Here is a 14,395-nt window from a genome sequence, read left to right as displayed (position 1 = left end):
AGTTATAACTCATAACCTTTCTAGCCGACTCACTGCACCTTTCTGCACAACTGAAGTTCGCGGTGAATTTTCCAGTACTTTTTGCTCGAATTTTTAAATATTCTCTGGTGATGCACAGCTCCATCAGAACACGATCATGCAAATGTCAATTCGACAAACATTTCTTGAAAAGCAAATTTAAAACTGCAAACTCCAAATTAAAATGCAAACTTGAGAGTATTTACAGAGGTGTAATGTAATTAAATGTAATTACGGTATTGATTAATGTAATTACAGTATTGATTTACTGTATCGCAGTACTGGAACTGTAGTTTTATTACTGCACTGCTAAAACGGTAATACCACTTACAACTTTGTACAAGTAAGTAAGCCATCATAACGGGAAGTTGCACCGTGAACAGATCTAGTTTAATCACAATAACTTTAATGAAGGTCGGTATATCAGTGTTGAAAAATCATATCATAGCTGGCAATAACAGCGCATGCGAAAAGCGGAAGTACCGAAAGCGATTCGTCACCGCCTTTTAAATCGTTTACCTGCACAACAAAACTAAGATCTACATAAGCACGGTAAGTAACTTCATTACACGCAGATTTTCAGTGGAACAGCAACTGTATCGCAATGAAGCAGTTCTCCAATTCCGAAACTTGGAAATATCTGAGTGGCTAAATCAATGGCTCTCTCGAAACAGAGGAAGGACTTGTTTTTAATCGGTCCTATTTCGAGCGATCTTTCTGGTCTTTTGCCTTGAAACGTGGCTTCAGATGAGCATGCATTCGATCACGTTTCCAATTCCATGAAAGAAGCAACCAACCTACACACAGCACAATCACAACAAAGACATTAATTCTGCAGTAACAACGCGATTATTCTATGGCGTTTTACAGAAATTTATAAATGGCTTTGTCCAGCTCGTTTTCGTTATCCCAAAACACCATAAAACCCGCAATACCCAAATCCTCTCCATTACGTTATTACCCCGCTGAAATAAAATAGAAAAAATTACTCACCAAAGCAAACACAGCCGGTTCGGACGGCATCCATAATTCTCCATCTGCTCAGCTCATTCGTCATGTCAGAGGAGGAAATTCCCGGCTGCCGACTGAATTCCATCAACAAGCGCACGGTGGTTATCTCACATAAATGGGTCAAAGCGGCTGCACCGAAATACAGCACTAGCGCCACAATGGATTCGGAGTTCTCCTGTATCAGCGTCCAGTCCACGCGGCCAAGCAAATCCGTACGACACAGACAGGACACACAACACACAGCGATCAGCAGCTGGTACACGGTCTTCACCCAGATCGCTTCGGGAATATAGATTTCGGCGAAAAGATCCCAGTTAGATTGTTTCGGAGGGGTCATGGTGTGGACGACAATACAGTGGAATAAGGCCAGACCAGCCAGGAGTCCGTGCGAAAACAGACAGGCACGCCGGAAGAAGAGGAAACCAAGGTAGATGTACGGGATGGAGGATGCAGATGATGTTTGGGCTTGCGCAACAGACGGCGGCGAATCAGCCGAAGCATTCCATCTAAAACAATAAAAAACGGATTTTTCGATGCGTGTTGTTGAAGCCTCCCTTGCTCATCTCGTTCATTATCATTTAGCGCTAAATGGCTCTACGTACTCTGCTAAACAGAATGATATAAATGTTTGCAACTTTAAAATATCTCAGAGAAGCGAGAACTGTAAGTTGCGAGAACAGTAACTGTAAGTCTACAGTAACTGTAAGTTGCGAGAATGCAATTTCCGTTGCATTTAATGTGAATCCGCTGCTTACTGTAGTGGTCGATGTGAAAGGGCATAGAATCGACCTTTTCGCTCCACGTACACCTTCTCTGAATCAACGGTATGAACATCAATCTGTCCCATATCAGACTCGTGGTGAATAACGTTGTGGAAGTCATCATTCGATAATGCTACGATATCTTCCTTCACACCCGCTAAGTTCATGGCTAATCCGCGCTCCAAATCGAGAATTCTGAGTACAAACACACAAAAAATAAGCCTAGTAAATATCACCTAATCACAGCAACACTGGAGGAGAACGTACTGCGAGCGCACTCTTCGTGGTGTCCTTCCATCCAGTTCGTCCGTAATTGGGGTGATGGTTTCGTCTTGTACCAAAGGCAAAATCGGAGGCTGACGATCAACGGACTGATCTTTATCCAAACCAGCTTTCTTGTACACATTTTGCAGTTGCGTGCCCTCTTTCAGCTCGTCATCATAATTCGGGAATTCAATGACCGGTTGGCGTAATCGACGACGTCGCTGTGTTTCCACGTGGCGGCTCTGACCGCCGGGTATAATGTCGCCATTTGGAAGACGGTCAATCACAACTTCCGCCATCGCAAAGAAAGAGCTAATTAACTAACCTTTACGACTGAGCTGAACCGGCGTTTTGTAACATCTAAACAAGATAGCGATTTATACGTGAATGCGTCAGGCATATTTCATGAGCCCATTATAGTGTAACATTACAGAAAATTATGAAGCATCGTACTTCCAGAGATTCCGCAGACTTCAATCCGCTACGTCAAGTAAGTAAGAAAATCGATATCATTTGCACGGAAACACCTCGTGCAGGTACCCAAACCGTCAATAACCGAGCCAGTAAAATTATACCCGATCCTCATTCCCCATACGCAAATTATAATTAAGGTGCATGTAAAACGCGTACATATCTCCTTCTCCAAATAACTTGTTTTCAATTCAACTCACAAAGAGCGAATAAAAGCGTCCTGATTAATGCTACACCGCTTCCTGCCCGTATAGTCCATAAAAATGTTCACACACGAAATCACGAATTGTGATCAAGAAAATCGTTTAATTTGAGTATATCCACACCGTAGTCAAACAAACAACTCGCGTGATTTAAGTAATTCTGCGCATAGAATCACAGGTTTCCTTTCATATTATCAAAAAGTAAACATATATACATATATATTATTTCTGTACAGTTGACAGATTCAACCGGTAGTTTACATTATCTGTAAATTTATAAAAACCACAAGCAGCCAATCAAGCTCGCTTCTCCAATAAAAGCTAAAAAGCCGGGACATTCCATTCCAGGGTAGATAATATTTAGCGAATTTTTAGCGTGGATAATTAAGAGCATGTGCAAGCATACTACGCACTCCAATGAAATCAAAATCAATGTACCGTGCGTTTACGGGTATCAAGATTCTTGAGCCTCTGAACGCGCTTCTCCGCCACTCTTCTTGACTTTCGGCTTCGCTGATCCTTCACCACGTTCACCTCCGCCGCTGCTTTCTGGACCTCCTGTTTTCTTCGGCAACAATGTTGGCGCAATATTTGGCAATACACCACCTTGTGCGATTGTGACTCCTGACAGGAGTTTGTTCAACTGCAAGTATAGTTAGTCACTGTTAGTGACCGTAAATGCGAAAAAAAGCAATTCAACTAACAGAGAAAACGAGGGGTTGCGGTTTCTGATGTTATAACTCAGAGCCTATACAGCTACAGGAAATCTTGCGCAAAGAAAAATACTGTAACCGAATTTCTAATTCAAATAATGGACTTTTAACAAAACGGAAAAGCCATAATCCGCAAACAAGAAATAGGTTAAGTTTTAGAAGCGCATTATGCAGTGCTGCTATTTTTTTAAATGACTGATCACTGATGCCTTTCTTATGGTGTGGATTTTTTTCAAACTTACTGTTGGGGGAGTCGATTTTCATCTGAGGGCTTTTAATCACTTCTACCATACACTGAGTTCGGAGCTTTTCCTTTTTTTGCATTCACCAGCCAGGCTTAAAATCCCAAACTAGATTGTCATCTTAGCCGGAAATGGGCTACTTGCTCTGGTTTGAATTAAAAATTAAGAGCCAACTACGAATTAATTATAACTACCAACTACTTATACGGTTATTAGTCATACCTCTTCATCGTTTCTGATGGCCAACTGCAGATGTCGCGGAATAATGCGAGTCTTTTTGTTATCTCGTGCCGCGTTTCCAGCCAATTCGAGTACTTCTGCAGCCAAATATTCTAGAACAGCAGCCAGATAAACTGGAGCTCCAGCGCCAATACGTTCCCCGTAATTTCCCTTCCGGAGCATACGATGAATGCGCCCCACAGGAAACTGAAGTCCAGCTCGACTGGAGCGAGACTTGGCTTTACTTTTAACCTTGCCACCTTTTCCTCGGCCAGTCATTTTATGATGAGTAAAACGGATTAGTCGGAAACGAAATTAAAATCAGTTGATGCTGAAGCTACACAAATTCCACACCGAGAAAAACGTTCAACAGATTACGTACAGATCCAAGGCCGAGAAAGTTTCGTAAATACATTAGTAGTGAATGATGAACTGAACCATTTCTGAGCCGATATCAGTATTGATACCGTGAGCAAGAGCCGTGGGAACAAATATGAACCGACCGTGGCTGACTTGGCACATATGTTTTCATTTGAAACTGCGAAAATTAATAGGCACTTTTTGTTTGTAATAATTATCGGAAATTTAGCTCCTTAACCTGCTCCTGTTATTAAATTTTGTTGCATTAAATTAAATCTACATTTTTTAAAAAAGGAAAAGCTGATTGTATTAGTGACGATGGCCATTCATCATTAATTTTCATGGCCAAAATCATACATACATACATGCCTGCGCTCTCGCAGATGCAGTCGGCTTCTTTCTTATTCGGTTAGCCTGCGGTACCATTTAACTGTGCTGTAAGTCGCTCCATTGATCGTTCACTGTAAAAGTTTTGAATGAAGCAGCGCGATCGACTGTCTGCTTGCCAGCCTAGCACTGCAGCATTAGCCAGACCGTGACGGTATGCGCTGTGAATGTGAGTGTTTTTGATAGTTATCTTCCTGTATTTAGTTTGGATCATCTTTCTGTGTCTTTCATTGTGGAAAATGAGCGGTGAGTGTCCTATATATCAGATGAGTTTTTTGCATGTCCGGAATACCTCGATGTGATCAGCTGGAACGTTTTACAGCAGGCATACAGTGGTCCAGTCGATTAGCGACGTAGACCGCGACGTGGCATGGTCTCATTTGCAAGCTTACTTAGTCGACGGTTCCCGATTTCGTTAACTGTTTTTTTCGTATTGGGAATAGAATTGTTTTTAGGATACCTTCGCCTGCTGCTAGATTATAGCGTGTTTGTTCGGTGGTAGTTACAAACAGTCGTTTTACTTGTGCTCTTAGTCTTGGTTGCAGACCACTCTGCTTACCATTAGCTGATTAGCATATGTGTTATTCGGAGCCAGCTTTGGAAACTCAAACTGATAAACACTATCCTTTTTCAGATATTCAGTACGATACCCGAACAGGAACAGTAGTAATGGCTGGAGGAGGAAGTGGAGCAGCTAAAATAACCGCTGCAACGAAAAAACGTTTGAATGCTCTGCGGGAAGTATGCCCGGAAGCAAAAAACAAGAGTAACCAGGAATTAGTGCAGCTATTGGAAAATTATAATGACCAGACTGATATGGTCGTCGAAGCACTCCGTACAGGTATCAGATTAATGTTGTAAACTATTTGCGAAGTAGAAACCACGAAAGAACTATTTTCGCGCATGATTTATAAATTTCGTTTTGCCGATTATCAGTGATGTAGTCTCATGTACGTCCGGCGTCGGATGTTCTCACTTGTCAGTGAAGTGTCATAGTTTTTAAAGCTAGTTTCGCTAATTCGTAAGCGGTAAGACTGTTAATTTTGCGTAACAGGAGATGCGGAAGATGTGATTGGCGGTTGGGCTACTACGTCGAAAAAGGTACGAAATTGTAAAAGTAATTCTTGTGATGCAGTTGACACAAGTTCCAAGATGGGCCGATGGTCAATGAAATTCCTTTAATTCTGGATTTCTTGTACAGGGCAAGGCGGGCAAGAAGAAGAAAGTCAGTGAGAGCGATACGAAGGACAACCTTAGCGAAGCTAGCAGCAGCCGGCCACCAGCAGTCATCCAGGGTAAATGCTAAATGCGCGTGTTGGCGTATTAATGCTGAAATCGAGCTATTTTCCAGCATATTTTCTTTACCTCTTCTAATATGTTAGATAAAGATGGCGTAATGGGAAAAAGCAAGAGCAGCGTCACTGCGAAACTAAACGGAGAAAATCCGTCCGTGGCATCAAAAGCCAGTGTGCAAGCCCATCCCAAACGTGATAACGTACCGAAGAAAGAGATTCAGGAGATTGCACCTCCGAAACAGGCGATCGTTCCCAAAGGTAACGGTGATGTATGTGTACAGTCTATGCAGTCTTCTTCCATTTCAGTCAGTATTAATTTTTATCTATGTGTTTGTGATTGTATTTACGGATTTGACATTTAACATTTTGGTGAGATAATCAGTTTGTGTACGATACTTTCTTATTTCGAATGATTTTAATGATACTATACTTGTTTAGGAGGCTCGATTTACGATGTAATATTAGCGGCTGTACATATGATAGACAAACCGCTGTTTTGTAGAGGTGCCGATACCTGACATCCATGTTCATGCCTCCTCCTTTAGTCGTCTTTTGACACAGTTAACGGAGATGCACATGGACGACATAAAAAACCTGGATTTTGCGTTTGAACAGATCCGCCGGCTGGTAGAGCACCGCTATGAAACGCTTCGTCGTAATATGGAGCGCAGCGAAGATCAAGCTAGTCAAATACTTTATCACCGACACAACCAGAGTGGCGAACTGGTTGATCGGGTAACTCAGGCGACAGCCCTGAGCCCAAAAGAATACGCTGACTGGCAGCAAGATTGCGGTGTTAGTATTGTCTATTAGGTTTTTCAAATTAAGCTTTGAATAAGTTCTCATTTTCCTTTGTAGTCATTTACGAAGGATTACAAAAATGACGTTCATCTAGCCACCGTTCCACGATTTTCCTACTCCTTGGAAAGTTTACAGAGAGAAGTTAATAAGTTCGGAGATGGTTAGTAACACTGAAGTCTGAAGATTATAATTTTTTACACTGAAGATTATTATTTTTATACTCATTCTCACTGCTGCCTCTCAACGAATGAGTAAAATATCGATTTTTTTAATTTATTAAACTTTGGACGCGATTCCTGTTGAATAATGGAGTTGGTTTTACAGTGGAAATCTTTATGCCGACATATACATATAAGCCAGCAACTTCGGTGCCGCGTCATGTGGCGACCGAGAGTCACAAAACTGCGCCACCCTCTCAGTCAGCACCTAAACACGTTACAAGTGCTCCTGCTACCTCCCGCACGGAAGCTGTTAACCAACGCCCTACTCCGCCCGTGGCAACGCATACTCAGGTGCGACCCGAAAGCCAATCTTATTCAGCGATTCCGGAAAAGCGTCCCGAAGCCCAGCGAGTCACCATCATGCCAAAAGACGGTGGCAGTTTTGCGCCCATGGAATCACTGGTGATTTCCGGTGGTAACCTGACCGCTGAGGAACTGGCAAGCTTGACGCAGAGTCTGCAGAATTCACTCCAGCTGGGAGCTGCGGATCACACTCGCAATGGGGGTGCGAAGGTGAATGGAGGATTTGAAAGCACTGACTACTCGGAGCAGGATATTTTCAGCGGCGGTGCAGTGTGGACGAACAGTAATGCTGGTCACTTTGGTGGTGGAGATAACTGGAACACCGCAGCACCGGATTTCCAGCCACCGGCTGGTTTCGTCGGGGATGGAAGCAGTTTTGGACATGGCCCGAGTAATGGTTTCGCTGGGAATGGTTATCGCCAAGCGGGGCCACCCAACCGAGGGGGACCGGGTTATCGTGGTCCGCGCCGAGGCGGACGGGGTCCAATAGGTCGCGGTGGGCGTCCACCGCACCGCGGAAGTGGAAACCGTGGGGCAGGTAGCAATCGGGGACAGTAGCAGACGGAGAATGTGCATAAGCTGTTCACCTCCTTTTTATATTTATTTACACCTTCGCACTCTGCTACGGATATTCATGGGGCACTCTTTTCGAAAAGCTCATTATTTCCGTCGTTATAGCGTTATTTGCTACGTTTGTTTTCGTTTCCGTCGATTGTCTTGTTGTTAGGATAACAACTATTCATATCAAGTTAATTTGCGAGTTGAAAAGAGAATGCATGATTGCACGTACATTTTTTGGTATGATATGCTGTACTCCGGGTGCTGAAATGTTTTAAACTCTGAAACGATAGAAAATATCTTTTTGTTTACTTTTTCTGTTGTGCTGTTTTTAGCTTTTCTTCCTATTTTTCGATGTTTTTGCTACATTTTTAATGCGAATTGTTTATATGGGTCGCAACATAAATATTCTTCTGTACAAATTCTGCAATACGGATTTCGATGAGTTGTCTAAAACAGGACTGTCGAATACGAAGCCCCAAAAACACATACATTTTGGCAGTCTTGGTATTCTTTAGTTTTATAAAAATTTTGTCTTCTTAATAATTTTAAGCCTTTAATTTAGTTAAAATTTAGTCTTCTTCGATTGCAGTCCGTAATGGGCAGCGCTCACTTCTGTGCAGTTGTTTTATAGTGCAAGTCGACAGTCATTAACCAATCCCATAATACAATAACAAACTAAACAACCTGTGCTCGTACTTCAGTCTGTCCTTAAATTTAATGTGAACACGTTTTTCGTTTTGTGCTTGTATCAATTTTAGTCAAAGAAATAAGGAACAGGCATTGCACAAGACAATACAAACACCGGTACTCGTGATACAGTATCAATAATATATATATTATCATAATAATGACAGTCTGGTAGGTACAAACGCGAATTTCACTGAAAGTGCCAATGTGGCAAAGTTCTGGTTAGAATAAAAAATTCATAATACAATCAATCCGATGAATATCAGTATCTACAGACCACAGTGGATTAATTTAATCTTGGGAAGAAAATCCTAGCACGTGGCAGCATCCTCACCACACCCTTACACTTCCATCTCGGCTTTCAGCTGTTTCGCCTCCTTAGACGGTACCTCCTTATTGCCAGAGCTTATCTGGGCTGGCTTTTCCGCATCACCTGCTGCCTCCGGTTCGGGAATGTCCCCGACGCCAGGCGTTCCGCGTCCGGACGCCTGCGCATTGTCTGCACCAGTCTTCTTCCCAAATGTTTCCTGGAAATCAGCATCCGTGGGATTGGGATCGGGATTTGAGCCACCTTCACCTTTGGCTAAGGCCAATCCTTCCGGATTGTCTTGTTTTGTGCCAAAATGAGGAGAGACGCCAGGAGCAGTAGCGCCAGTTCCTGCCACGGGGGATTTGGTTTCTGCCATTCCAAACACAGACTTTTACACCCAACTGAGAGTAATACTCGGAGTCTGGGATCAGATTGCACGAGCAGAGCAACAGCAATCGGTCCTGACAGATCTAAACGTGGATAACGAATAAAGATGTGACGTACTGTAGTCACGTAGTGCAGGCTTGTAGCTGTGCTAGATTTCGTTTTAGTATGCTCAACGAGTCAACAGAGACCGATCGACCGTGAAATAGCACGTCTGCTGTAGCAAGCTCAAAACAGCCAACAATTTGCTATTTCCCCGCTCCCGCCGTAACTTGCACAAACAAATTTCGGACTTAACTAAACAGTCTACAGTCTGTAATCTACAACAATCAATTCCTTATCATTTGCCATTTGCAAGTAATATTCGAAGACTGTAGTTGTGGATTAATAAATTGTGTAGAGTCAACTGTAGACTGTGTTTCCCACAACACTGCGTGGAAAATGGAATGACCCAAACAAACTTCACCACGCAACTGCGCTCGCATGGTGGTGCGAAATAATAATTTCGGAATAAGCCCTCCAGGGGGGTGGAACAGCACACAGATTAGCGCAAAAAAATCCATTAACGATAAATAGAGTACTGTGTTCTCTATTATCGAACGAGTATCCATTCCATAGTACCGTCAAAACCAAACAAGATCTTTTTGTCTGTTGCTGTTGGTTGTCAGCAGTTGTGATGCGCATTAAAACTGATTCAATATTATTTTCCATTTAAGAGATTTTTGAAATTTAGTCCCGTGTGGCCTTTGCCGACACACGACATCCAGAGCTACGCAAACGCCGGATATTGCGTTTTTGCCGATTGCATTATTTTTTTTAATTTGTATGTAGTCATGTAGATAAAATATAGGAAGTATGCTACAAAAGTCCAAGTTACAATACCAACAGTATACTTGTATACATATTGTACAGAAGTACTGTGCATACATGCATCAGAAATTACTCTTACCATTAGATTTACGTGAACAAATTATTTGTCAAAAGAGAAACTTTTCCGAATAGAATTTCTGCATTATTTTCGGAGTGAATGCGAACTATCTATATAAGAACAAAATAATATTCTCCATTCGCAAGTAGAAACGCTGCAATATTTTATGACTATTTTTACTGTCTGTACATATAAGTATATTGATAATTATACAGGAATTCTATAATAATAATTATTTATACTCGTATTGAATTAGGCATCTAAAACCCAATCCGTGTTTTAGATGCCTAATTCAACATTTTGCGCTCTGTACTCTGTAGTGCGATGAGCTCCCAATCAGGCTAGGCACGGTATATGTAGATCTATATACGGATGACCTATAGAGAGATTTCTCCAGGGTATGCTTTCTCGCAAAAAAGCCGCTTTCTGATATTCATAAAAATCTGTTTCGCCGCACTGACAAGTTAGGATGAGCTATATTTCAGATGAAGCAGTTAGTTTAAAGTTTAAAACATCACAGTTACAGTATCATAACACTATAATTTTAAATAACAGTATACAATATTTTATTCATATCAAGCACGTCAGCTGTACCGCCCCACCCGAGCCATCGAAAACACTCAGATTGTTCTGCAGTTGGACAGCTCGCTGATGCGGAACTGACATCAGCAAGGTCCACTACACGAAGGTAAGAAAAAATCCACCCATGGCATAAGCCTATAATTAATGAACGGATCTAATTAAGAAAAAGATGGAATGATCGGACAGCGCTGATGTTAATGATTAATCTGGATCGTAAGACGAGGGCAGTTTTTTCCATATTACGAAATCCAGCGAAAATACCGTAATGCGCGGTAGCGTTTCACATACGCGCACCACCATTACGTCCATCACCGCGCTTAAGCTGACATAACAGTATCGAAATGGGCGATCAATTCTGAATAGAACTCTACCGCTATGACGATATCCGGATGATATTGTATCACGACGGACATCCCACCAGCGTACGGATGTCGGGAGACAAGACCAAATTGTTTATGTACACGAATAGAGCGGCGCTCAATATTTGCCTTTGAATTTGAAAAAGAAAAAATTATATCATTGAAAATAGTGTTACGTACTAAAATAACTAATAGGCAGACGACGCGCGCGGAGTTCAAACGCGACCAGCCTGACCGTTGGTCTCTTAATTGCCCTGTCTAGTTTAAACTGACAAGAGAAAATGATGTAAGGATGAGCCTCAAACTATAATTAACCCACGTTTGTCTACTTGAACTCTTTGATTTTCGTTTGATTTAGTCGTTTTCTGCATGCGATTATAGATGAAGAGTGTAATCATAAAGCTGGTTATATTATGCAGAGCAGTTCCCTAACCAGGCGCGGGCGGACCTGGCGCGCGTAGCCGTCACAGTGGCGGTAGTTGGCATAACGGAAATTATGCCCGCTGTATGATGAGGCGCAGCGCACGGCCGGACGGAGTACACTCTCGAGTGTCTGCATGTACCTAAAGTAGGCTCAGAGTCATTGATGTGAGTCGTCCGCTTGTTTACTCATTCAAAACAGAGGTAAGAAATCTTTAATTTCTTTTTCTTTGCACTTCTAACTGCCAGGCAAGCAGAGAGTATAAAATCCTTACTAATCATTCGTCGACATCATCCAGTTGTGTCCAGTCGACAAACGCAGTGTGTGCACACGCTACAGTCTCACGTTTCACTGCTGATCGCGTTGGGATCTATACGTTTTTCTGATTAACGTCGACCACTTCCGCCAACCATGCATCAACAGGTAGCGTTGATGTGCACGTAGCCTGTCCTTTTAGCTTGCCCCATGTAGTATCCCGTGACCTTCCTCTAATCTGGATTATTTGCGACTCGTTGTTTTTCCATAGAATTGGGATTGTATAAATTTAGCTATACGACAGTCAATCTATGAGCCGCGATCGCTATTTCAGTGGAAGAGGAATTTATACGTAACCAAAAAGGAATAAATTTTACTTTGTATTAAGTTAGATATTATTCCAGGTTGGATTATGCCTGGCTGTGCTTCTTTTTGGACTAGCCGCTTGTCAGAAACCGGAACAACCAAAGAATGCCACGGTAGCCGGTTCAAAGGAGGTCGGGATGCCGGCCGAAGACATGCAGCCGGCAGCTTCCGGTTACCAAAAGAGCTATGATAAGCCAAAGCCAAAGAAACCTTATTACGGGTAAACAACTCTTAAACCATGTGGTGCTTGAATCTATTGGATTATTTAGCTGCTGACTGGATAGTGTGTTTGATCAGTAAAGGTCACTTAATAGCCTATTAGAAAGCGATGACCGCTTCGTCGTCGCGCGTATGGCTTGATGGTCAATTGAGCAAACAATGAAGGTTGTTGCTTGTTCGTTGTAGATATGGAGGTTATCCTTCACACTACCCTGGATCATCGTACGATTCTCAGTATGGCTATGATAACTACGGATATGGTGGCTACGAAGCTCCCGCCTATGGCTACAAGCAGGACTATGGATACAAACAAGAATATGGTTATGCCCCTGCTCCATGTAAGAATTCATTGTACACTGCACCATGAACCGCCATCAGATCTGCATGTATAAGCAGCATATTTTGCAGATGGCCGATCGTACGATTCTTATGACAACAAGCCCAGCTATGGATACCAACAACCTAACTGTAAGTACATTACTGCAGAATTAGAATTAATATTGGACAATTTTCAAAGTTTGCCGATAAGAACACCTGTGACCTGATCACGACATTGTGCGCACATAAAACACTATTCTATCTGCCTTTTATTTTAAAGATGGTTATCAAAAGCCGTCCTACGAAAGCTACGGTTATCAATCGTATGATAACTACAAGCCGTCTTATCCTAGCTGTAAGTAACTAGCATACTGATTTGAATTAAAATTTAGTATAAAACTTGTTTACGGTCTTCTGTATATAGTCGTATAAACATTCTTTTACAGATGGATACCAGAAGCCTTCCTATGACTACAAAGCGCCTTCTTACGAATACAAGGCTCCTTCCTACGATTACAAGGCTCCGGCTTATGACTACAAGCCATCTTACGATTCCTACAAACCATCATACGATAGCTGTAAGACAATTATTATTCTCAGCCTGCTACTTGTATTGCCACCTTTGCATTACTTCCGAATCCGCTGCGGGTCATATCTGTGGCAAAGGTCACCGATGTCTGTGTTGCAGACGGAAAGTCTTACGACAACAACTACGGATATTCCAGCTATGACTACAAGCCATCTTATCCTAGCTACGGTTACGAACAGAAATCCTACCAGGCTCCCAGCTATGGGTATGAGCAGAAATCATACTCTTATCCGAACTATGGTTACGAGCAGAAGTCCTATCCCAGCTATGGTTATGAACAAAAGTCCTATCCCAGCTACGGTTACGAACAGAAATCCTACTCCGCTCCCAGCTACGAACAGAAGTCATATGGTTATGAACAGAAATCTTATGGCTATCAAGAGCCATCGTATGGATACTCCAAGCCGTCGTATGGTTATGATGATTATAAGCCATCCAGCTACCAATCCTACTCGGCTTATTAGGCTGGACAATGCAGTTAGCAGTCTTTGCACTGAAGCAGCTTTCTGTGCTGCTTCCTCAAACCCCCAAACCTTGTGATCAATTAACTCGTTTTTTAGTTGCTTCTTTTGGATATCTTTATCTTTGTACTATGTATCACCAATCTTTCACTAAGCCAAATTTTTATACTGCGTTATATCCTTAAATATTTTTTATACCACTGGATGAGTTACTTTACAGCCTGTCTGCTGCATTTTAGATGTAAATTTACGGTTATGAATTTTGGTCAGCGCTGAATGATAGTCCGAATTGAAACAAAGATGAAGTTACATAAATGAAAATTGCCGGAAAACACACTTTAAATGGCGGGTTTAAATGTCACTGATATCGTTAAAGAATGTTTTAAAAACCATAATGATTAAGTGATTATGGATTGTATAGAGCTTGTTGTTAAGATAAAGACGGGATAGAGCATAATTATAATGTCTAAAAAACCATAATTATAGAGTGGTCATGGATTGTTTAAGTCTGCAACAAATGCAGAAAAGCCTAAAAGCTCGCGGAAGAAGCACAAGGACGGTTGCGCTTTTGTACTCGTGTTATACGTAGATGAACTCGACTGCAATCCATTGTTTGTCAGTTTAAAGACCATATAAAATGCGATGATTTTGTGCCGTATTTTTTAAGCTGGTTATGTATACATTAT

General features: G+C 41.9%; 4 protein-coding genes across 7 annotated transcripts; 2 read left to right on the top strand and 2 right to left on the bottom strand.

The window, feature by feature from the left end:
• Window positions 1-385: 385 nt before the first annotated feature.
• LOC129600924 (uncharacterized) lies at window positions 386-2,690 on the bottom strand. Its single transcript, XM_055499602.1, has 4 exons — window positions 2,058-2,690; window positions 1,785-1,985; window positions 1,012-1,535; window positions 386-815 (listed from the first exon to the last, which is right to left on the bottom strand). The coding sequence occupies exons 1-4, from the start codon at window positions 2,351-2,353 to the stop codon at window positions 718-720; spliced, it is 1,119 nt and encodes a 372-aa protein (XP_055355577.1). The 5' UTR covers window positions 2,354-2,690; the 3' UTR covers window positions 386-717.
• Window positions 2,691-2,984: 294 nt separating this feature from the next.
• Window positions 2,985-4,309, bottom strand: LOC129600992 (histone H2A). Its single transcript, XM_055499686.1, has 2 exons — window positions 3,906-4,309; window positions 2,985-3,371 (listed from the first exon to the last, which is right to left on the bottom strand). The coding sequence occupies exons 1-2, from the start codon at window positions 4,179-4,181 to the stop codon at window positions 3,183-3,185; spliced, it is 465 nt and encodes a 154-aa protein (XP_055355661.1). The 5' UTR covers window positions 4,182-4,309; the 3' UTR covers window positions 2,985-3,182.
• Window positions 4,310-4,734: 425 nt separating this feature from the next.
• On the top strand, window positions 4,735-8,246 carry LOC129600897 (uncharacterized). Of its 2 annotated transcripts, none has more exons than XM_055499547.1 (8): window positions 4,735-4,895; window positions 5,284-5,490; window positions 5,704-5,750; window positions 5,851-5,944; window positions 6,032-6,202; window positions 6,447-6,739; window positions 6,803-6,905; window positions 7,070-8,245. In XM_055499547.1, the coding sequence occupies exons 1-8, from the start codon at window positions 4,889-4,891 to the stop codon at window positions 7,825-7,827; spliced, it is 1,680 nt and encodes a 559-aa protein (XP_055355522.1). In that variant the 5' UTR covers window positions 4,735-4,888; the 3' UTR covers window positions 7,828-8,245. The 2 variants fall into 2 exon arrangements, with proteins under 2 accessions (XP_055355522.1, XP_055355529.1); XM_055499554.1 differs by lacking the exon at window positions 4,735-4,895 and adding an exon at window positions 4,939-5,147 and having other exon boundaries at window positions 7,070-8,246.
• Window positions 8,247-11,767: 3,521 nt separating this feature from the next.
• LOC129600940 (prisilkin-39-like) lies at window positions 11,768-14,036 on the top strand. 3 transcript variants are annotated; one of them, XM_055499632.1, is made up of 8 exons: window positions 11,768-11,924; window positions 12,161-12,342; window positions 12,528-12,679; window positions 12,750-12,809; window positions 12,940-13,014; window positions 13,106-13,237; window positions 13,348-13,516; window positions 13,547-14,036. In XM_055499632.1, exons 1-8 carry the CDS (start codon window positions 11,913-11,915, stop codon window positions 13,710-13,712), a joined length of 948 nt encoding a protein of 315 aa, XP_055355607.1. In that variant the 5' UTR covers window positions 11,768-11,912; the 3' UTR covers window positions 13,713-14,036. The 3 variants fall into 3 exon arrangements, with proteins under 3 accessions (XP_055355607.1, XP_055355600.1, XP_055355616.1); XM_055499625.1 differs by having other exon boundaries at window positions 13,348-14,036; XM_055499641.1 differs by lacking the exon at window positions 12,940-13,014 and having other exon boundaries at window positions 13,348-14,036.
• Window positions 14,037-14,395: the final 359 nt, after the last annotated feature.

The sequence above is a fragment of the Paramacrobiotus metropolitanus genome, unplaced genomic scaffold, assembly GCF_019649055.1.
Source record: "Paramacrobiotus metropolitanus isolate TYO unplaced genomic scaffold, Prichtersi_v1.0 Parri_scaffold0000004, whole genome shotgun sequence".
Lineage (NCBI taxonomy): Eukaryota > Metazoa > Tardigrada > Eutardigrada > Parachela > Macrobiotidae > Paramacrobiotus > Paramacrobiotus metropolitanus.
This window is presented reverse-complemented; position numbering and strand designations above follow the sequence as displayed.